We start from the raw sequence: 22,674 nt of genomic DNA on the forward strand, positions 1-22,674 counted from the left end.
AATCAGGTCCAGACAAGGGTGGGGAAGGTCCTAAAGGAGGGAATTCAAAAGTCCAGAGTAGATTCTAAGATGGTCGAGTCAGGTTCTTGGAGAAACTTGATCGATACAAGGCTAGTCGAGTTCTAAGGGCTAGAACTCTTGAAGCAAGGTTCAAGGAGCACTGTTTTTGGATCAGTTTCTGTGTGGATCACCGTTGAAGGGCGAACACTTGGGCGCCTAATGGAAGCTCTGCTGGAATTGGGATAAGCGTTATAGGTATTTTTCTTATCCAAGTTTATTTTAATTATACTTTGATTGCTATAGTCAAGGGTTTCTGGGTATTAGGGTTTCAGTGTGTCAGGTGTTTTGAATGAAAATTTTAAACATCTAGCCTTTCTGCTGCACCACTGAAATCCAACAGTAGTATCAGAGCCTATATTGATTTATACAATCAAAGCTTGGAATGTTGTCTTGATTGTGATCAAGTTAGGGTTTTTGGTTTGGTTCAAATCGGATCAATGGTTGAACCCAATTGAACATCCAAATCTTGATATATCTTAGAGATATGTTTAGATGCTTGAAGTTATGATTTTGATCATTTTAATACATTTTAGAGATATGTTTAGTTGTATGATATCATGATTATGATCATGAGATATGATTAAATGCATTGATTTAATGATTAGTTGTCATGATTATTATGATACAACTATAATAATGCATTATTATGATTGGTTAAATTAGGATGTGCATGAGACCATTAAAGCCCTCATAAAAAATCATATTAAGTCGTAGTATTATGAACTAGTAGCTGATCAATTTTTTGAACCGATTAATTAATTAGTGTCTAAAGAGTGTTTCAAGTGCGGTGGTTCTTTAATTGGTTCTGTTCGCTAATCTGACTAATTTATTGGTGTTTAAGGAAAGCAATGGGGGATCCCCACCAATTTTAACACTTTCTTGATCAATTGGATTAGTTCGAATCTTGAATAAAGGTTGTTCAGTATTTTTGAACACTATATATGCCTTCCTTTATGCCTAGTCAATATCCTGTCAAAGATCATTGTAGGTTTGTTGTGATATCCACAAGGCTTGCTATGAAAATTGATGTGGGGTTGTCTTGGTACATATTACATACTTTGTGGTATATTTGGATATGTTGCTTTGTTGTGATATCTATAAGGGCTGTATTTTTCAGATATGGCTGTATGGAAATAAAGGGTCTGACTTAACTAGAAAATACTAGTTTGTTGTGATATCTACAAGGCTGAGTGTTTTTAGAGGCAAGGATTATGTTGAGAATTGCATGAGATGCAATTGGATAGGATTTTCAACCTTTGAACTCATTGAGATTTGTTGTGATATCCACGAGGCTTCATTGAGGGATTAGGATCTCAATCCCACTAAAAAATCAATTTAGGATTTTCTCGTCTATCATAAAGAAGGCTATGGTATATGATAAAATAGTAGAAATAATAACTAGAATAAAAGACCTCATCTAGTTATACATGTCAAACATGAGTAATCTGTTTATACTATTGTTCTTAATTTATGTAGATTCAATTCTGTATTATGGCTTCTTTATTCTCATTGCATAATACCATAAATGAAAATATGTTGACCGATTCATATAATGTGGACTGGTTGAGGGACTTGCGAATTAGATTCGCATAGGTCTCCGATGATCTGGAATATCTTGACCCTGGTTCGGTCAATAATAAAAAGAAGGCAAAAGGTGTCCCCATCGATATTATCTATTATTTTTGTGGCAAGTTAGGATATAGAAAGAATAATTGCAAGAATTATCTTGCAAGCTTGAAGCAGGGTGCAAGTGTTGCACCAAAAGATGTGTATATGATACAGACCTATTGTTCATTGAGTGCGTCAGACTCTGATACTTGGGTATTGGATATTGTCGATGGATCGCATATATGCAATTCATTACAGCAACTACAGAATATTAGAGGTTTGAAAAGAGGTGATTTTGAGCTTTATGGCGCAAGTGGAGAGTCCATTAACACAGAGACTGTAGAAACTTGTATGTCAAAGGTAAAATTTTAGAATTAAAAGACCATTATTACATGCCTAAGGTCATTAGAAATATTATTTCTGTATCTTTGTTATTAAAACAAAGTTATGAAATAAAGTTAATGGGCAATGGTTGCTCCATTTCTTTTTCTAATGAATTTTATGGTAGTGGTTATATTGATAACAATCTTTTAATTTTAGCACTCAATGAAAATATTTTTCATATTGATAGAAATATGAAAAGAAAGAGAGAAGATGTGAATATTACATATATCTGGCATTGCCGCCTAGTCATATTAGTGAGTCAAGGATAAACAAGTTATACAAAAAAAGAGTTCTTTGATTTATATGATTATGAATCATTGAGAACTTGTGAATCTTGACTTATAGGTAAGATGACCAAGACTCTATTTTCTGGACATGGAGACAGGGCAAAAGAGCTGTTAGTCCTAGTACATTCAGATATATGTGGGCTGATGATAACTCAGGTCAGAGGAGGATATTCCTATTTTATCATTTTTACGGATGATCTATTAAGGTTCGGATATGTATATTTTATGAAATATAAATCTGAAGCTTTTGATAAGTTCAAGGAGTATCAAAGTATGGTTGAGAAACAAATTGAAAAAGGTATCAAGGTTCTTTGATCTGATCGAGAAAGTGAGTACTTATCTAGTGAATTTTTTGATCATCTTAAGAATTATGGTATTTTCTCTGAATGGACTTCTCCTTATACACCACAGCTAAATGATGTAGCAGAATGGAGGAATCACATTTTGATGGATATGGTGTGATCCATGATGTGCTTCACAGATCTTTCAGTATCATTCTGGGGATATGCCTTAGAAACTGCCTCATACATATGGAGCAGGGTGCCTTCAAAGTTTGTTACTAGTACATTATATGAGATATGAAAGGGAAGGAAGCCTAATCTTAAACATCTTAAGATTCGGGGCTGTCCTGTTTATGTCAAAAATATCTTTGGATATAAGCTTAGTGTTAGATCAGACAAGTGCAGGTTTGTAAGGTATCCTAAGGAAACTAATGGATACTACTTCTACCATCCTACTGAATAAAAAGTATTTGTTAGCAAGTATGTCACTTTCTTGAAAAATGAATTCATCCAAGGAGGCAGTGGGAGGAATATTAAACTGGAAGTTCAAGACCGGCAAACCAATCTAGAAATGCCTATGGTTGGATCACAAGGAGATCCTCAACCAGAAGTATCCAAGGATTAGGTACATCCACTATATACATCTTCTCTCCGAAGGTCAGACAGAGTCCATCAATTACCTTTGAGATATGATTTTATCGTTGAAAATGATAATTCAATCAATATCATTCAAGATGATGATCTATTGATCTATTTGGAAGCTATCATGAGTAGAGATTTAGACAGATGGCTGGAAGTCATGAAATCTAAAATGGACTCCATGTACACTAATCAAGTGTGGACTTTGGTTGATGCGCCTGAGGGTATAACCCCAATAGGATGCAAGTGGGTCTTCAAGAAGAACGGAGCAGATGGCCAAGTGAAAATATACAAAGCTAGATTGGTGGCAAAGGGTTTCAGACAAAAACAAGGAAATGACTATGATGAAACCTCACCGATGGCTATGCTCAAGTCCATCCGAATTTTACTTACTATGGCTGCATACTATGATTATGACATCTGATAAATGGATGTCAAGACCTCTTTTCTCAACGGTAATCTTGAGGAAGAGGTTTATATGACTCAGAGGGATTTGTCTCAAGTGGGAAGGCAAATCAAGTATGTAAGCTAAAAAAATTCATCTATGGATTGAAGTAGGCTTCAAGGAGCTGGAACATTCGATTTGATATGATAGTCAAAGAGTTTGGCTTTATCAAAAATGAGGATGAACCATACGTGTATAAGAAGACAAGTAGGAGTGCTATTGTTTTCTTGATTTTGTATGTCGTTGACAAACTGCTCATTGGAAATAATATCTCAATGATCCAATCGATCAAAACTTGGCTATCGAATAAGTTTTCGATGAAAGATTTGGGTGAAGCATCCTATATACTGGGTATAAAGATCTAGAGAGATAGATCTAAGAGGATGCTAGATTTGTCCCAATCTCAGTACATAGATATCGTGTTGAAGAGATTCAACATGGAGCAAGTAAAAGAGGTTACTTGCCTGTAAGTCATGGCATACGTCTCTCCAAAAAAATGTGTCCTAAGATACCAGAGGAGAGGAAGAGAATGAGTGAAATCCCTTATGCTTCGGCTATGGGATCAATAATATATGCTATGCTATGTACCAGGCCTGATGTAGCTTATGCTTTAGGCATAGCTTGTAGATTTCAAGCTGATCCAGGGAAAGATTATTGAAAAGCTATGAAAAATATTCTTAAGTACCTAAGGAGAACTAAAGATGTTTTTCTAATATTTGGAGGGTCAAAGTTGAAACTAGAGGGATATACAGATTCTAGTTTTCAATTTGATCCCGATGATAGCAAGTCGATTTCAGGATGTGTTTATCCTAAATGGAGCAGTGGGTTGGAAGAGTTCTAAACAGTCGATAGTAGCTGACTCAACCACTGAGGTAGAGTACATCGCTGCTAGTGAAGCCGCTAAGAAAGTTGTCTGGATGAAGAAGTTCATCATGGAATTAGGAGTCATTCTTGAAATTGAAGGACCGGTGCCACTATTGTGATAACACGGGCCGTTATTCAAGCTAAGGAACCTAGGTTTCATTAAAGATCCAAGCACATCCTCAGACGCTTCTATTTCATTTGAGAAATTGTAAAATGACAAGATGCTGTCCTTGAATGAGTAGACACTAAGAACAATATAGTAGATCCATTCACTAAGGCCATACCACAACAGCTATTTGATCATCATCTTGATTGTATGGGATTGAAATACAAAGGCGATCGCCTTTAGTGCAAGTGAGAGATTGAAAGAAGAATGCCCTACAAGTCAATCGCATGTATGATGTGATAAAATTTTTTTTGTAAACTTCCAACTCATGTAGTGATATTTTTTATTTGATAATAATATGAGCACTTGATTCATCATTTTAGCCGCATTTTACTATGTTTAAGATTGATGAATTCCAAAGATTAGAGTAATGGTTTTAGGAGACATGAATGGGTCATGCCTGTGAGATCTAAAATCCTAAAATTCTAATTTTAAATATTTCTGATCGTGGGAATATTGAGTCGGAGATCAATATTTCGAAAAGATTGGCACATCCTATGTATGCTTGATGGAGAGGATGGTTGATTTCACTAGCCACTTGTGTAGGGATACTAATACAAGAATATGGGTGCTCATTTGGAAATGAGTCCACTGAGTTGACTCGTCGATAGAGAATATCTTATGTAAGCCTTATTTGCATGTCAAAAGATGGTTCTCTAAGTGAAAGTTGTGCAAGTGATCCTTAGACCTGAGATTATCATAGAATTGTGCATATGAATTCATGTTTTGGTTCATACCCAAGCATGGCATTAAGATATGTACAGAATGTTCTGGATATGGTGAAGTATGTACGAAGATTGTGAGTCGATCAACATAGAATCGATCACTCCTAGTAAGAAGAGATGGCATCTTATGAATTTTCATCACTAGATGACTCGAAAAAATCTTTTGGCCAAAAGTGGGATGGAGATTAGAAAGAGTTTCTAATACTTTATCATTGGAATCATCACTGATTGATAGAGAATCGATATGAATATATATTTGAGTTTGACATAATTTCATACTCATGAACATATTCGGGATGCAGAGATGATCGAAGGATTGAATTGTACAGTAACTTGCCACTGAAGGGTATGTTTGGTATTTCTATCAAATTTCATATCTTTTGAGACGTTAATCTTGACTTATAGGTTTGATCGAATTAAAGAGTTTAATTCAATCGCCAATTAGAAAATATTTTAATTGTTGAATTCGGATTAGCTCGTTTTAGACTTTAATCGATTAGGAATCTAATCAAACTAGGTCAACTTGCATCCGGACCTACTACTGGCTAGATGTGGAACCCAATGGGTCACACATATAAAAAAATTGACCAAAGATCCTTTTAATAAGGTTGATTGGAATTTTGGATCCAATTAGGATTTTCGGTAAGCATGCTAGCACGTGTAAAAATTCTAGCTTTTTGAATTGGATTCAGATTCGGTTCGAATCTTTCTTTTTGATCAAACCAAATTGAGCCGTAGACTAATTTGAGTTTGGATCAGGGTGTGGCTGCTTTGGAAGGAGCCACATTGCCTTGTGGGGCGTCCTAACCAAGAGTCCAAGCTTGGTTGGACTCTTGGTGCGCAAAAGGGAGCGGGCGTGCATGTCTTGGCATGATGAGAAGCAGAAGAGTCCTGCTTTGGTTTTAAGATGCGTGTGGCAGCCCACATCGTCCTCCATCCTCTTGCACACATCTCAATGTATGAGATGGATTTTTTTTGGAATTTATGCTGGAATTTATGCGTGGAGATAAGCTTGGAAAGAAATCAAGGCAGCGCGTGCGCAGATTTGGACTAACCCGTCTCCTCGCATTAGACAGTCCTTTTGTCGATCAACTTTTGATTTAAATGGAATGCCACCTATTAGATAACGTTCCTTATTTGATCTACTTTTCTATGGATATTTATTTGGAATTTTTTCAGATATATCTCATGGTCAAATGGATGCCAGAAGCGACCCCTTGTGCGCACACGTGCGGTGATAAGAAAAGAGGGTGGATGGACGTGAATTTAAATCCTTCTGAAGGAGGCATCTCCCCTTTCCTTATCTGATGTTTTGAAATCAGAATTAAATCCTCTTACCATGTGGCAAGTTTTGGATTTTTCTGATTTGAGATGGGACATGAAAGTATCCTCCTCAGACGCGCACGCGGGTGAGAAATTTGATCGACGTATCAAGGTGATAAAGTCCTTCTGTCTGAAGACTCTTAAATAACCTGATACGTAGATTACATACGGCTTTTAAGATGGACGTGTTCTTTCTTTTAGGCGCCTCTCTGATGCTTATAAAAGGGCTTGCACGCTGGGTGTCCGAGGCATTCAAAAAAAGCTTTCCAATTTCATCTCTCTGCTTCTTTTTCTTTCTTACAACCCATCCTAGTTTTAGGACAAGGCTTTGGTATTTAAGACAAAGCCTAATCAGGTCCAGACAAGGGTGGGGAAGATCCTAAAGGAGGGAATTCAAAAGTTCAGAGAAGGTTCTAAGAGGGTCGAGTCAGGTTCTTGAAGAAATCTGATCGATACAAGGCTAGTCGGGTTCTAGAGGCTAGAACTCTTGAAGCAAGGTTCAAGGAGCACTGTTCTTGGATCAGTTTCTGTGTGGATCACCGTTGGAGGGCGAACATTTGGGCGCCTGATGGAAGCTTTGCTGGAATTGGGATAAGCATTACAGATATTCTTCTTATCTAAGTTTATTTTAATTATACTTTGATTGCTATAGTCAAGGATTCCTGGGCATTAGGATTTCGGTATGTCAGGTATTTTGAATGAAAATTTTAAACATCTAGTCTTTCCACTGTGCCACCAGAACCCAACAATTAGGCACTCTAATAGGGCCACAATTATTCGCTGTTTTATATAGACCTAGCTGGTTGACATAGTTGCCTGGTTATGTAAATCTTAAATCTTCATGCAAGCTCTTTTTTTTTTCTCCTTTGGTTAAATGATGCAGCAATAACTGAGTTCATCCTTCGCAAAAAATAAGAATTGGATTACAACTTTAGACACAATAAAGTCTTCATCATTCAGAGTTTTTTTCTTTCAAATCTTCCTCATACATAAAACTTACCTTTTACTCTTTTTTGCAATTATAAAATTATTATGGTTATAAGTTTGTGCGACAAAAGAATGCTGAGCATTGCACAATAATCTCTTCCTTCCCAATAGTTTATGAGATTGGCATGTAGATTTATTTTTATAATTCAAATTGAAATAGTGGTATTTTTACAATTTTTTTCTTAATAACTTTCAGGGCTTTGTTTCAGCTGTAATATCATGCACGCTTTTGTCCCAGCCATATATGATGTAACTATAGCTATTCCTAAAGATCAGCCTTCACCTACGATGCTTAGAATTTTGAAAGGGCAGTCTTCAGTGGTAAGCATTGCAGATTCATTGTTGCTAAGTTTTTTTCCCTTATTGGCTTATATTTGGATCATCCATAATTTATTGGAAATCCTTTATATCGTTGCATTTAGTCTACCAATCTTGATGTGGATGTATGTAACTGGAGTTGGTGTTCATGCTAATATTTGTCTCAGATTATTTGAAAGAAAGCAAAAGGATGAGATTTGATAACATGGCTTTGTACAATTGCACATGATGGATGCACATATATGCATATTTCAAGTTACATGTTTGTCACTGAAGTGAAAGGAGTGTAGAATGTTTTATTTTGTGGTTAAGAGGAATGGACGGAGAGAAGCATCTTATGCAGACGTTCTATAGAAACACATAAATCTGTATGGACCCAAAGTTAAAGCCATCTACATCTTCTATGTTATTAATGTCTCTTTGGAAAACCTAGTTGATGGAGAAGGAAAAAGAAATTATGTTACTTCTAGATTCTACTGTATGTTGGTTTGTTCTTTATTTAGTATTTGTCTTAGTTCCCTATTTTGAGTTGGACTAGTGCTCAGTGGTCCTTTTGGTATTTATTGGGTTGCAGAAGTCCTGAGTTACTAAGATTATGGGTTAAGTGTGCTTCCTCCTATCTCTATTCTCCTCCCTTCAGTCTTAAAACTTATGCTATTGTTCATATGTTTTAAGCTTTAAGTTATTCTTTACTTGCTACCATATGTTTACCATTAAAATCTTAATCATAAGCCTTCATCAAAGTTCTAATACTATAGATCTTGGAGTTATCATGCATCAGTTTAATGTCATTTTATACTGAAATCAATCCCCTGTGTTGAAAGGACAAGCTCAAAAGGAATTCAATTCATTAATGAGATCTCATCTCTTTAAATAGATGAGAAACAAGTATATAAGGAAAGAAGTACATACTTAAAAAGCAAGTACATACCATGTTTAGAGATATACTAAGTTTAGAGACATACTAAATATATCCTTCCTATATAAGAACTTAATAAGCACAATTCTAACACTCCCCTTCAAGTTGGAGCATATACATTAAACATGCCCAGCTTGTTACACATAAAGTTGAAAATATCAAAAGATAGAGATTTAGTCAAAATATCAGTTCATTGCTCAGATGACGGAGTGAATGGTGTGATGATGGTCTTGTTCATCAGAGCATCTTTTTGAGGGTGTATGAGATTTATTTAGCCATCTTTAGGAACATGACACCAGTACTAATCTTTTCCTCCATGCTATTCAACAACCATGACATAATACAATAGTCATTAGCCAGTCAGTCATCATAGATAGGATCTTTGAAATTTTGAGGATCTTCAATCAAATGTCGCACCTTTTGTTGGGCACTAACAAATAGTTTGAACGATGGGCCTACAAAAGGTAGTTAGGGCCATTGAGCTTTATTGTAGTCACCAAGATTTTTAGAACTGTCCCAAATCAGTTGGTTTGGGGCGTGTCGAACTGGACCAGCAGGAAATCAGGATGATTTCGGTTTGGAAAGCAGCACATGCTGGTGTCGAGGGAGAAAGAGAGGGAGAGAGGAGAGGAAGAGAGCAGATGCTGTCGGAGGGCCACAGCAGCCTCCGCGGCTCGACCATCGTCCGATAGGACTTTTAAACGAGCAAGAAAGAGAGAGGGGAAAGCGATGTACCGGAGGGAGGTACAGCCGACGGAGGGGCGGTCGGAGCTTGTTGGGTGGCCGTTGGGGCCATTGAGCGGAGGAAACTGCGGGGGTGGAGCCGTGGCCACGAAACATAGCCCCTGTTCTTTCATCGTTTTTTTTAAAAAAGATGACGAATAGTGAAGCTGGCACTCGATTTGCTGGCTTCACTTATTTTTTTTAAAAAAAATTCCAAAATAGTGAAGCCGATAATGGGTTTTTTAGCTTCACTCATTGTTTTGGATTTTTTTAAAAAATCCCGTGAAATAGGGTCGTCGCCTTTGTTTCACGTCCGCAGCACCGTGCGCATGGATTGCGCCGTCCGACGACCACAGCGGCCAGTCGAAGGTCATCCGATGGCCTCTTCGATGGCTTTCCCTCTTTTTTTTCTCCCCTCTCTATTTTTCTCTTTTCCTCTCGATTCGCTTCATTTCCTTATGTCGGTTTGCACCGGTCTGGTCCAGTACGGATCCATACCGATCCGTACAGTCGGTCAGCTGGCATTACTTTCGGTACCGAATTCATGAACCTCGGTAGTCGCTGTTAGATTCCTTGTCGTAGCATCAGAATTGAGAGTTAGAGGTGTCGAAAGTTGTTTGTTGTGATTTAAGGATGCCATAGCAGTTGGAGAGGAGGATCGAAACAAGCAGACAGCCAGATGGTAAAAGAGGGAAGGAAGCATACCTTTACACGACAGTCAGAGAAATCATGGGCAGTGTATTACTTCCATGATTAGTAGTTAGCCAGAAAGACAGCTAAAGGATTTTTGCATGGCATAGGAAAGGAACCTATGTTGATTTGTCCAAGAACAGATTGCTCGGGATGCACAGAAAGTCCTTTAGCCAATCTTGTAGAATCATAAGAAGATTTCAGGAAACAATAAGCAGAAGTATTAATCAGACCTTCAAGATGGCAAAGGATGAATTGCTATAGCGTGAACAGATTGATTTTAGGACTACAGCAATAAGGATCCAGCAAGGACAAGAATCCAAAGTCCAAGGTGGTGGCTAGGGTTTCAGCAAGAACCAAAGGCAACCATCGTCAGAGATCTCTAACAATGGAGGAAAAGGGTGATAAAGAAGGCTGACGAGGAGATGGAAAGTGGCGGCGGCGGTGGTTGAAAAGACTTTGAGAAGAGAGGAGACAGGTAGGATTTTTGAGAAGAAAGTTGAAACCTTGGTGAGGCCAGGGCTTTGAAGGTTGCCGGCGAAGAGGAGGGGCTGCGACATGGGCTGCTGTGGGAAGGATTGCTGCAGAAGGAGGGGCAACGGAGGGCTAGGACTGTGGAGAGGGTGCGGTAATCGCTTTGATACCATGTTGAAAAGAAAAGTTCAAAAAAAATTCAATTCATTAATGAGATTCCATCTCTTTAAATAGATGAGAAACAAGTACATAAGGAAAGATGTACATACTTGGAAAGTAAGTACATACTATGTTTAGAGATATACTAAGTGTAGAGACATACTAAATATGTCCTTCCTATATAAGGATTTATTAACTAAGCACAATTCTAACAACCTGTGACCTGAATTTTGATTAAAAAATCATTATTGATCATCACCAATCATCTAATAAAAAGATGGAATAAACTCAAAATCCAAAGGTAGATCACAAAAAATGGAAGATTCATTTTTATACATCACATCTTTTAATAAGATTAGTGATATTTTATAAGCAAAAGAAAAGGACATAAGGCCTTAATTTTCTTCCCTAATTAAATAGACTGAGTATTATTTTGTTGAGAAAGAGGGAGAGGAAGGCAGACATCTTTCATCTCCTATTTCTTAGTCATGTTAAGAATTTGTTATGTTTGGAAGAGGAAACTGCATAACCCCACAAAAGAGCTGCAAAAGAAAAAGACACAACTCACAATTTTGACCTTTCAAGAGTTCTAAGACATAGCTTAGTAGGAATTAAGAAATAGATGGAAATGATTTTCCTATATGAAGCATTTTCTCGAAGTTGGAGAAAGAATTATGAAAAGATGGATTGCAGGAGGGAAAGATATCCAGACTCTAACTTATGGGGAAATTAGAGATAGAGAATAGACATGTCAATGCATGCATGAAACTTTTAGAGGATGGTAGATGCCTGACGATAAAACTTGGAGAAGTTAAATTGTTCTATAATTGATTTTCTTTTTGAAGAGTTGCAAGAGATAGGGTAGAGAGGTTCTGGTTTGCAAAAGTGCATTAGTGGGATTTTCTTTTCAAAACTACCTATGTTGATCATATAATAAAGTTTTCAGTTAAATCAGACGAGGGAGGTCAGGTGCCAAGCCTGTGAAACAAAGGCCTAGACAAATGAAGGGACATTTCATTTAATATAGTCTAGAGAGATTTGATTGAATCTATGACCAAATAGATAACTACATTGGATTCTCTGGCGGGCAGGGTTGAGTCTGTGAACAAGAAGAAGAGAATAACCATATTGAGTGCAACATGTTTTAGAAAAAATAAAGTACAGTTTACCAAAAAAAACATCAAATCCTAAACGAAGTAAAGCTTCTTCTAAAGACGCTTGGCTGGTTTGAACAAAAAAAATGAAAGAAAAAGGGAATGGTAGCTTGTTAAAGCCACCCTTTCCTTGATATGAAAATTCCTTGATATGAAAACTCTCTCACTCCTAATAAACAAAAAGAAATTATCTACAATAAGTAGTGGGATTAAAGATCAGCATTAAAATGAGGATCATTGCAAAAATGACCCTAGAAATGAGCATGTTTGTATGCTGACACCAGCAGAACCAAGAGGTTGAGGGACACTAGTCATCCTCATAAAATTAGGGAGTTTGTATGCATGGTTTTTGTCAAAATAATCAAAAGGAGGCTTGCCTCATTAAATTTTGGAGTTGATTACCAAAGGAAGCATGATGAGCCTTCCCCTCTAATGCATTCCTTAAATCCTTGCAGATGTCAAATATGGGCAGTTATTTTAATGGAGTTCAGAATTGCCATGTATATTCAAACGGGTCCCCCACAATTTTTTTTTTTTTTTTGGACACAAATTAGGTTATTCACTATTAACATCAACCGCTAGTGTACAAGTTAATGAGGGATGCCCATCCAAACATAATATGGTTATAGGCCTGTATCCAAAATCAAGTAACCATGTTTGAGTTCAGCTTTTGAATATCAACAATTTCTTTAAATCGTTTAAAAGTTTCAAGAGTTATACCTCCTTTTCTGCTTTTTTTATCATTTATTTTCAAGCATATGACATTTTGTCTTTTGACTCCCTTCTCGATAATGCATACAAACTAGTAGAATCTCCTCCTCATTTTGTTTCACCTCTTTCTAGGTATATCAAGGTCTGAGAGCCCTGTCTTTTATGGGAAGACATCTTAAATTTATCATTGAATCTTATTATTTTGCTACTCTGTGTGGCTGTTTACTTTTTCAAGCTTAAGCATATTAAAGGATCATAAATTAGTTTCTATCTTTGGCCCACTTGATCAAAATCATGCTTCTGTTACTGTTCACATACACCCAACTATTAGTGTTTGTTAAAACAAGAGATGCAGATTTGAGTTGGCTACTTATCGAAGTGCCAAAAGATCATTTTGCCCTTCAGTTAAGTAACAATTGTTTTGGCTGCCCAATAAAACCTTTCTTTTTTTTTTTTTTTTTCCTTTTCCTCCTGTACTTTCCACACATTTTCTTCTAGAATATTTGCAGTTGTAAAAGACTTTCTTGGATGACAGCCCCACTCTCATTCAATAGATCTAAGTGTTGGACTAAGTTGGTGTCTTATAATGTGCTTCCAGGGAGCATATGTTAATAAAGAAAAGCAAATTTGTAGCACCGTTGATGTCATATCTTCCTATACTTGACTTCAACGGTTTGATTGCATCCTTTGATTCAAGATTCAAATCCTCCCATACCATTGTAGCATCTTTCCATTGGTATTGATACTTAGGCTTCCAATTTGATGTTCGCTAGTTCTAATGTTTCCAGTTGATTAGGACATGAATCTTTGACTAATGTTCTTCATCTAGCCTTTATCACATCTTTCTTCTTACATTAACATTAAAGGTGCACAATTATTGTGAATGAAAGTCATAGTCTTTGTGAGATATTGGGTACTTATGCAGGTGTGTTTGGTCCCACATCGATTGTGCACTCGAGAGATATTGGGTACTCATATAGGGCCAAGTAACCCAAACAAAATATTTCGGCTAGCTTTTTTGGTTAAGGTCCTAGGTTATTACAAAATGATATCAAAGTGGACCTGACTGATGGCCCATGTGTATCAATTTGTAATCTTTAACGCCAGCTTTAAATCCAGCACTTGCTTTAGTCTATTTGTGGTGTCATTAAATTCCATGGGCCTTCTACGTCCATGCATCATTGTGAAAAATATTCCACTGCTCTGCCCTATAGGAGTTTGGGTCATGTCTTAGTCCCAATGTAGTTGATCATCCTCTTGGGTTAGCTACTGGTCATTGCCTTGAGTTCTAGCACCATGCCAAATGTGTCCAAAAAAGCCCTTTTGGGGCTGATCATGACCAGTCATTTTGATTGTGATTGGCTGGTGAAATTAGATCCTTGGTTTGGAGCAGATGCTGAACTTAAATGGGGGAAGTATGTGAGGCCCTATACAGTCATGTTATTTGCTAGGAGGATTAGATATTTATACAAGGCTAAGAAACCACATAGTACCTTTTAGCTAGCCTTTTTGAGTATGGTCTTATTATTGGTGCCTCAGTTGAAATGTCAAGCTAGGTTGTTGCATATGCTTTGGTGGCTAGCTCCCATTGCCACTCTTGCTTCCAAGATTCCTAATTTTTCTGCCATTTGAATGCACTTTAAGATATGTGCATACAATCTTTTTTTTTTTTTTTTTTTTTTTGACAATATGCTAAACTAGCCTGCAATTTTTAAGCCAATGAACTATATTTGTATATTTGTGACAATGAAGTTTCATTAGGCTCCACTAATTCCTTGGTGAAATTGTCTGCTACCTCTCAAGCGCTTGGCAAGATTGTGGAGCAAATTCTTGTTGTGCATCAATGCATTGCCAAATGTCCTCTACTATAATTTTCGTTTATTTGACCAATAAATCTATAACCCTATTTGCCCCCTCATGCCACCACCCCCCCCCCCCCCCCCCCCAACTGCACCCAAAAAAAAAAAAAATATTGGTCAACATACTGATACAATGAACAGAATAGAGCTATTGTAGTTTACATTTGATATTTAACTTTTTTTTTTCCCTGCTAAGATATCCTTTATGTACAGGTGCATGTCCACATGAAACGACATTTGATGAATGATTTGCCTCGAACAGATGGAGTAGCACAATGGTGTAGAGAAAAAATTGTGGCAGAGGTATGTTACCGTGCTGTTACTGTATTGCTGAATTGGAGCTTATGAGGAACTTCTGTTTCAGTTGTGCGGTAAAATGTTCGATGCTATTGAGCTCTGTTTCATTTCTATGTGAAGATGTGTCACTGCTTTTTCTGCACTGCGTCATTTTCCAAATTCAATCAACAAATTTTAATTTCCTCTTCTGCCAAACAGGATGCTTTACTAGATGATCATATATCAGAGGGCACTTTTGGTGATGAACTAAGACCAATTGGTCGGCCGATTAAATCTTTGCTGGTAAGATATTACTTTCTGTGTTTACATACAAAATGATTTTATGATAAACATCCTTCTTGTTTTTTTTCCCTGGACTTGAGGAAGCAAACGTGTTATTTGATGTCTGTCATGTACAGTAGTTCTGAATTTTTCCCACCTTTTTTATGTTTTTGGAATTTGTTTTCACATGCTGCAGTTGGAACCAGCTTCACATGCAGCATTTTTTTTATAAAACACCTAGAAGAAAATATCGGAGAAGGTGAAAATGACAACACTTACTGAAATCTCAATTGCAAATGATCACTTGTGACCATATGACCTGCAGAAGCATTTGTTGATCATTTCAAGATAATCTAGGCTCCTGTAGGAATTGTCATATAAATCAATAATAAAAGGTCTAGTTCCTATGGTGGTTCAGTATAAGTGCACAAATATGTGATTTTCAGTTGAAATGATATATTTGATGTTTCCCAGCTTATGCTGTTTACCCTATTCCATGCTGTTTCATCCTTTTCTAAGTAATAATTTTATTGGCACAGGTGGTTGCATTTTGGTCATCTCTGCTGTCATATGCTGCATTCAGATTCTTCAAATGGTCTGCGCTGTTGTCGACATGGAAAGGAGTCGCATTCTCAACAGTGGGACTACTACTGGTCACAGTAGTCATGCATGTCTTTATTCTATTTTCTCAGTCTGAACGTTCGACTATGGCCAGAGCAGCACGCAGCCGAACAAAGAAAGATTAGAGGCTCAATGGAGCGTACGCTGGATTCAGCCAGCCCTAAAGGGAATTGCAACTTAATGCACCTTCTAGTCATCAGCACAATTCAAGCCATGTCTGCTATCCATCAAGTGCACATTTATGTCATCATAGGAATATAGGGAATCAGCAAGCTTCATTCATGTATTTTCTACATTTTGGTATTGGGTGAAGCATTTGTAGCAGGATACACTTCACATTTGTATCAATTCTTTCTTTTCCATGAATTGGGCCTGGTTGACATTTTTATGGTGTGTTTTCCACTGGTACAGTCATCTATTATACTTGAATCATGTGTGGTTAGCAGCGGCTTAAATTGTCATGATTGTAGCTATCCATTTATGTCTACCCACTTGTTCTACTTCTGAAGACTTGCAAGACGTAAACGAATTATGGCCTGCTCACCTGATAATTTATATTTTATTCAGAAGAGTCCCATCTGTCAAACACTTGAATTGTGCCTCAGCAGGTTGACGATTGACATGAAAGCTGTTCATGGCAAGTCCTGCCTACCCTACAAATTCCAGGAAGCACCATTTGTATTTTTGTGGAATATTTCATCTGTCAAAACCTTGGTCGGTAAGAGCATTTCATCTTCTCAAAAAACCTCCAAGGGTTTTGTCCAACAATGAGGGGAGCACTTGCTGTTCAAAACTTATTGACAATGCTAAACTGCGGCACTGTAGGCAAAGAACCATTAAAAATAAGTTTTATTGCTTCAAAATTCATGCTTATACGGGGTTCGTCGCAAGTAAATGTAGCTATCCAGGCATTGTTCTTTTTATTTTATGGTGGTTTGTCTGATTTGGTGTTAGTATAGCATTACTGTCATGTCCTCGTTCTGAGATTTATAAGTTACGGATTATGATAAACATTGCATATTTATAGAGAATTTTTTTCATAAGCATGTGAGGTATTTAAAAAATGATAGTAATACATCACACATGAATTTATAATAAATTAAATTCAAAATTTAATTAATCAAAATTAATTTTAATTTTTCATAAAATTTTAATAATATTCAAAAGATTTTACATCAATTATATCTCAAATAATAATTCTGTAAAATATAATAATAAATTCATATCTAAATTTGTTTAATACTATTAATTTTTATTTTTAAATTTAGTTTTAAAATAGTATCTACATCCATAATTAAGAATCTGAATTTGAAAAGAAAAAAGAGGTCATGAGCTCGATAATTTAGTAATATATGATGTTAGAAAATAAATATCATGAACAACATAAAAACATATATCATGCTAATTAGTGCAAATAAATTTTTTTTAAATATTTATATACATAATCACAAATCTGATTCGAAACAAATCACATATAACTCAATAGTATTAATTATGCCATACTTATCTACATGGTGAGATCAGAATATAAACAGTGAGCTCAATCATAGTGCCAATATATAACTTTCATTGATAGGGTTTAAAAACAAATACACAATCTCCATTTGTAGGGTTCAAAAGCTAACATATATCTCTTATTGGCAGGTCTGAAACATAGATTGAGAACTCAAATTCGATGCATATCAAAGTATTTTTGCAAAATAACATGTATCATAATTCCATTCAATATACATATATTTCACAATAAATCAATGAACCATAATATTCTAAAAATTATTTTTTGTTCAAAATATAGTTTCATAAATTATGCATAATTCAAAGATTGATTGTTTGCTTTTAAAATAAATTATGAAATATCTCGAAAAGATGATTTATTACTTACTTCTGTAGAATACTAAACAGATGATTTAATCAACCCTAAGAGTATCCTTCAAAATCTAATATTCAAAATATATTCTCCTATCAATTTTAAGCCATAACTAATAAAAATCTTAAATTTCGACACTCTTACAAGGCTGACAAAAGCGGTGTCATCCAATATCCTAGTCGGTTCAATCAAGATAATTTTATTTAATCATAATTAGAATAGAAAATTGATGATTCAATAGAGATCTATGGTGATCAATGCTATTAGTGCCTGACAAAACTCAAAGTAGAGGTTGGTACATTAATTGGCAGTCAGGGATCAATTTGATCAAGTAACTTTATCTAATTAGGTTCACCTAAAATATTATAATTTCATGAAGATTAATAAGGACCAGATCTTGCAATGCTTGATAAAGGGTTGGATGGTGTAGGCATTTTGCCTGATTGACAGTATGGTTCAAAGTCTCCTATTGGAATCTATTTAGATTCAAAGCAATAGTCAAACTTACTAGGTTCATAAATCACACAGAGATAATATCAGAGGAAAGAGAAATTGACAAGATGGAATAGGAATAATCAGATGACACTGTTAGAAAATATGTCTCGAGATTCGATCCATATTTAGCCCACAGTGAGGTCCAAGACGACGAACGGAGTCCAACAAGCCAAAGAATAGCCCAAACGGAGTCCAGACGGAGAAAATACACGCGAAAGAAGCTTGGAGCGGATGGCACGGTGCACGAGGCGATGGCCAACGGTGGTGCGGCCGGGCTCGGTGGAGATGCGCATGCGCAAGCTGGCCTAGCATGCATGGGCACCCAGGCCCAGCATCCCTGCGTGGTCCATCGTGGACCGCACGATGCGGCGGTCCATGGGGGTCGTGTGGACCGAACATGCGGTCCACGCATGGTTCAGATGATTTTTTGTGCGATCCGATGGCCCAGATCACAACCGATCATACTCGGATGGCTAAGGTTGATTTTGGGTATGATCAGGTATGATCAAAGGCTATTTTACATGATCGGACGGCTTTGGTGTGAGCCGATCACGATCAAACGGTCACGGATGATTCTAGACTTGATTGGGACTCTATTTCCTAGTATAATAGTATTTTAGAGTTTTTGGAGTCTATAAAACTCCGATTGATGAGCCGTCAGTTGTGTTGGAGAGCTGGTGACATTTTGGAGGTGTAAAAAAGCTTCAAGAGAGATTTTAGAAAGCTTTTATAAGAATTTTGAAACTTCTTGTTGAGAGACTCTTATACAAAGATTGAGTGATGAGTTCCTTTTGTATTGATTTTGTTTTATTCTCTCATAGTGAAGCTTGCATATCCCGTGAAGATAGGCTTGAGACCAATCCATGTATTAATATTGTATTTCTTATTTTATTTCTTCTTTCTTTCTGTTGCACCTTTTGGTACCGAATTCTGTGCAACAATTGGTATCAGAGCAAGGTGGTACCGAGCGTAGGTTGCAGCGGTGGTGATCGAGATAGAAGATGGAGAAGACAGCACAATCAAGGTGGAGATCAACAGGTTTGATAGAAAGAATAATTTCTCCTTGTGGCAGGTAAGGATGAAGGACGTGCTCATCCAGCAAGGGTTGATCGATGCTCTCCTATGTGAGGAGAAGCTGACCACCATGGAGGTACAGGATTGGAGGCGGCTCCAAATGCAGGTGGTGAGTATGATCTGCTTGTACCTAACGAATGAGATGGTGATTCATGTGCTTGGCAAGATTTTTTCAATGATGTTGTGGTTGAAGCTGGAGGAGTTATGCATGGTGAAGTCTCTCACCAACATCCTCTTTCTCTGGAGGCAGTTCTACCAGCTATGGATGATCGAGGGATAGAGCATGTAGGAGTATCTCAGCTACTTCTAAAAGATCCTCACCGACCTCCTCAGCATTGTCAAGAAAGTTGAGGAGAACATCAGGGCACTGGTCTTGCTAGCGTCGCTTTTGAAGAGAAGAAAAACTATTTCTCTTCAGAAGACCCAGGTTGTATCTGAAAATTATTATATTCATCTACATGATTAAGAATCAAATCCTTACCTGATTAGGAGTGGAACCAGAGATCAAATCTCAAATAATCAGATATAAACCTTCACAGAGGTCTGGATATATAGACCCTCTACTTCGTATGCACGTCAGACGTCATAGAAAAGCAGGAAAAACTTCAATCCAATTACCTTCGCAATCCAATCAAATGAGGAAGAAGATGTACTGGTGTGACACCTCACACCAGCAGGTGGGATGCCCAAGATGGATCCACGCCCAAGAGAAGAGGGGAGGCCACAAGAGGAGAGGGTCAAGGAGAAGAAGGGACCTCTCTCTCTTCTCACATCTCTCTCTCTTTCTCTCTTCTCTCAATCTGATTTATTTGCTATGCATCCATAGATAGAGTGAAGGAATCAGATCTAGGGTTTTAGGATTAGATCTTGAAACTTTTTCAAGATCAGACTGCGGAAGACTAAAATAAATCAAAATTTATCTTATAAAATCATAGAATCCCTAGTCTAAGATCCTATTACATGATTATTACATGGCATTAAATCAAAAATTAAAATATAAAGAGTAAGAACTATATGTTGATCATATCAACATGTTTCTATGCTACATCTAATGTATGTAAAATATAATAGATTAGATCTATTACCTTGCAAGTTAGATGTTCTAACTTTACTGATCTGAACTTGAAGATGATGTTGCGAGCCGCACACGCGTCCGGTCTCTAGGAGTCATCCACACGAACACACGAATCACGATCAGAAGTTCTGATCTAGAAAATCAGCACAGTATGCTAGTACTGTACTGATCCTTCTTTGATGGTTGATCAGATGCCTCTTTCTTCTTGATTTAGACTCTTCCAAAGATGAGAAGTAGGAGAAAGAGTTTTAGATGTGAGACACTCTTAGAAAACTCACAGATGGAGGAAGGAAAGAGGTGAACATAGCAACCCTAGAAGAAGATCCTCTTCTTCTTCTCATTGCTCTAACCCAGATACATAATTTTGTGTCTATTATATCTCCACACCCCTATACTCTTTTTCCTTGATTTTCATATGCCCCAAAGGTCTCTCAATGCTCTATAATTCACAAAAATCTCAAGAAGAAATTCATCTTAAATAAAGAGATATAAAGAATCCTTGTCTAGGTCAAATACCTAGTCAAGAAAAATTCAAACGGGGCAAGAAAAGGGGTGCCCAACTCTTGGGTGCCCCCTCCTTTTTCTACCATGGATCAACATCAAAGGGTACACAATATGTGTCATAAAAGCCACAAAAATTTTAGAAAAAATCTGGGTAAAATCAATGCCATAAGGAAAGAGTTTTGGTTTCCTAAATTTCTATCTCATAGAATTTGAAATCCAAACAAATTCTTACTTTGACTTGGTCCACAACCACATTCCATGTAAGAGAGAAAGAGAGAAAAGCTTCGAGCATGCGTGAAGGCTTGGGAGAGAAGGTTTTGTCATACAAAATAAGAGAGAGTGGGCATGGGGGGCTAAGGTGGCGCAAGGTGGAATCCTAGTCTTACTAGGATTCAATCTATGACTTGTTAAAATTTGATTTCTCAAACCAAATCAAACCAAAATCAAATCAACCCAATTAAAATAGATCTTAACCCAATTAAGAACTTAATTTAATTAGATTAAATTAGATTTAAATCTGATTTAATTTTTTAATCGAATTAGAAATTAGGTTGATCCAAGTCTTAATTGAACTATGACTAGTTTTTTCTTGCACTTGGCTTATCCAATAAATCAATTAGACTAGATCCAATCAAGACCAAACCAAATATAATTAAATAATATTCAATTAGACTTAATCTCAGTCCATTGGCTTAACAAATTAAGCCAATTAGCAATCGAATTACAAATCGATCGTCTTGCAACACTTGCACTAGATTAAATGTCAATCATATTGATCGTTTAACCCTAGGACGATTCTCAATCATTGATCCATCATTCATCGGATCGTGAACTCTAATATGTGTGACCTCATAGGTCCGAACCTAAGCCGGTAGCACAGAAATAAATTTTTATACCAATCGAAGTGACCATCTAGCAATGGTACCCGACGGTCGGATAGGTCGAATGTGTAGAACAACATCCTTAGAACCCATGCGGATATAGTTTCCATATAATTCATCCCCCTGATCAAAATGCTCATAGGACACCTCAGAGTTCAACCGCCAACTCTGATCAGGTTGTCCACATTGTATTTTAAAATATCAAATCTATCTGATGGATTATCCTGACCAAGATTTTGCTAAATTGAAATACAGTGACTCATTCTTCTCCAACTCTTGGAGTGGTCAATCCCATCTTGATCACACTCCGACTTCACAAGTACTTGACTGTGCCCAGAAGCCTTCCATCACTGAATTAGAAATTCAGTTAGTCCAGTACCAAAGCACAGTGAGTTGCTTGTAAGTCACTGAGGCGATCTCAGGTCTAAGGGATACTTATACCTATATCCCATCAGAGATATTCTTGACAGCAGAATGCTCTGGAGTTGGTCACGTTCAATAATGATGTACCCTTACATCTCACCTGCATGTCATACCGGTGTCTCCACACTCCTTGGTTAAGAGGACAACCAACCTATATGGCCTACAGTGACCTATGCTCGATAGAAGCTGTCGTCCTTATTAACAGCCTATCATTTGGTCGTAAACAGTTTTAAAGACTAATCGATAAATCCTCTCTTTATCGAACCTAAATAGTTTTAAGGATTTCATCACAACAACGGAGTTCATTAGAAGATGAAAACTTATGACGAAAATACCAAAAATATATTTTATTTATTAACAAATCAATTACAATACAAGGTTACTCAACCATCAACAGGTT

The 22,674-nt window shown here is 36.9% G+C and overlaps 1 protein-coding gene across 1 annotated transcript in view; it reads left to right on the forward strand.

The window, feature by feature from the left end:
• Positions 1 to 16,321, forward strand: part of LOC105035850 (1-acyl-sn-glycerol-3-phosphate acyltransferase PLS1-like) — a 37,553-nt gene extending 21,232 nt beyond the window's left edge. The window contains 5 exon segments of the mRNA XM_010911558.4: positions 7,966 to 7,984; positions 7,987 to 8,090; positions 14,990 to 15,079; positions 15,272 to 15,355; positions 15,874 to 16,321. Coding sequence (XP_010909860.2) covers positions 7,966 to 7,984; positions 7,987 to 8,090; positions 14,990 to 15,079; positions 15,272 to 15,355; positions 15,874 to 16,080 — 504 coding nt within the window. The 3' untranslated portion in view covers positions 16,081 to 16,321.
• The last annotated feature ends 6,353 nt before the right edge of the window (positions 16,322 to 22,674 follow it).

Source organism: Elaeis guineensis, chromosome 15 (genome assembly GCF_000442705.2).
Source record: "Elaeis guineensis isolate ETL-2024a chromosome 15, EG11, whole genome shotgun sequence".
Taxonomy (NCBI): Eukaryota; Viridiplantae; Streptophyta; class Magnoliopsida; order Arecales; family Arecaceae; genus Elaeis; species Elaeis guineensis.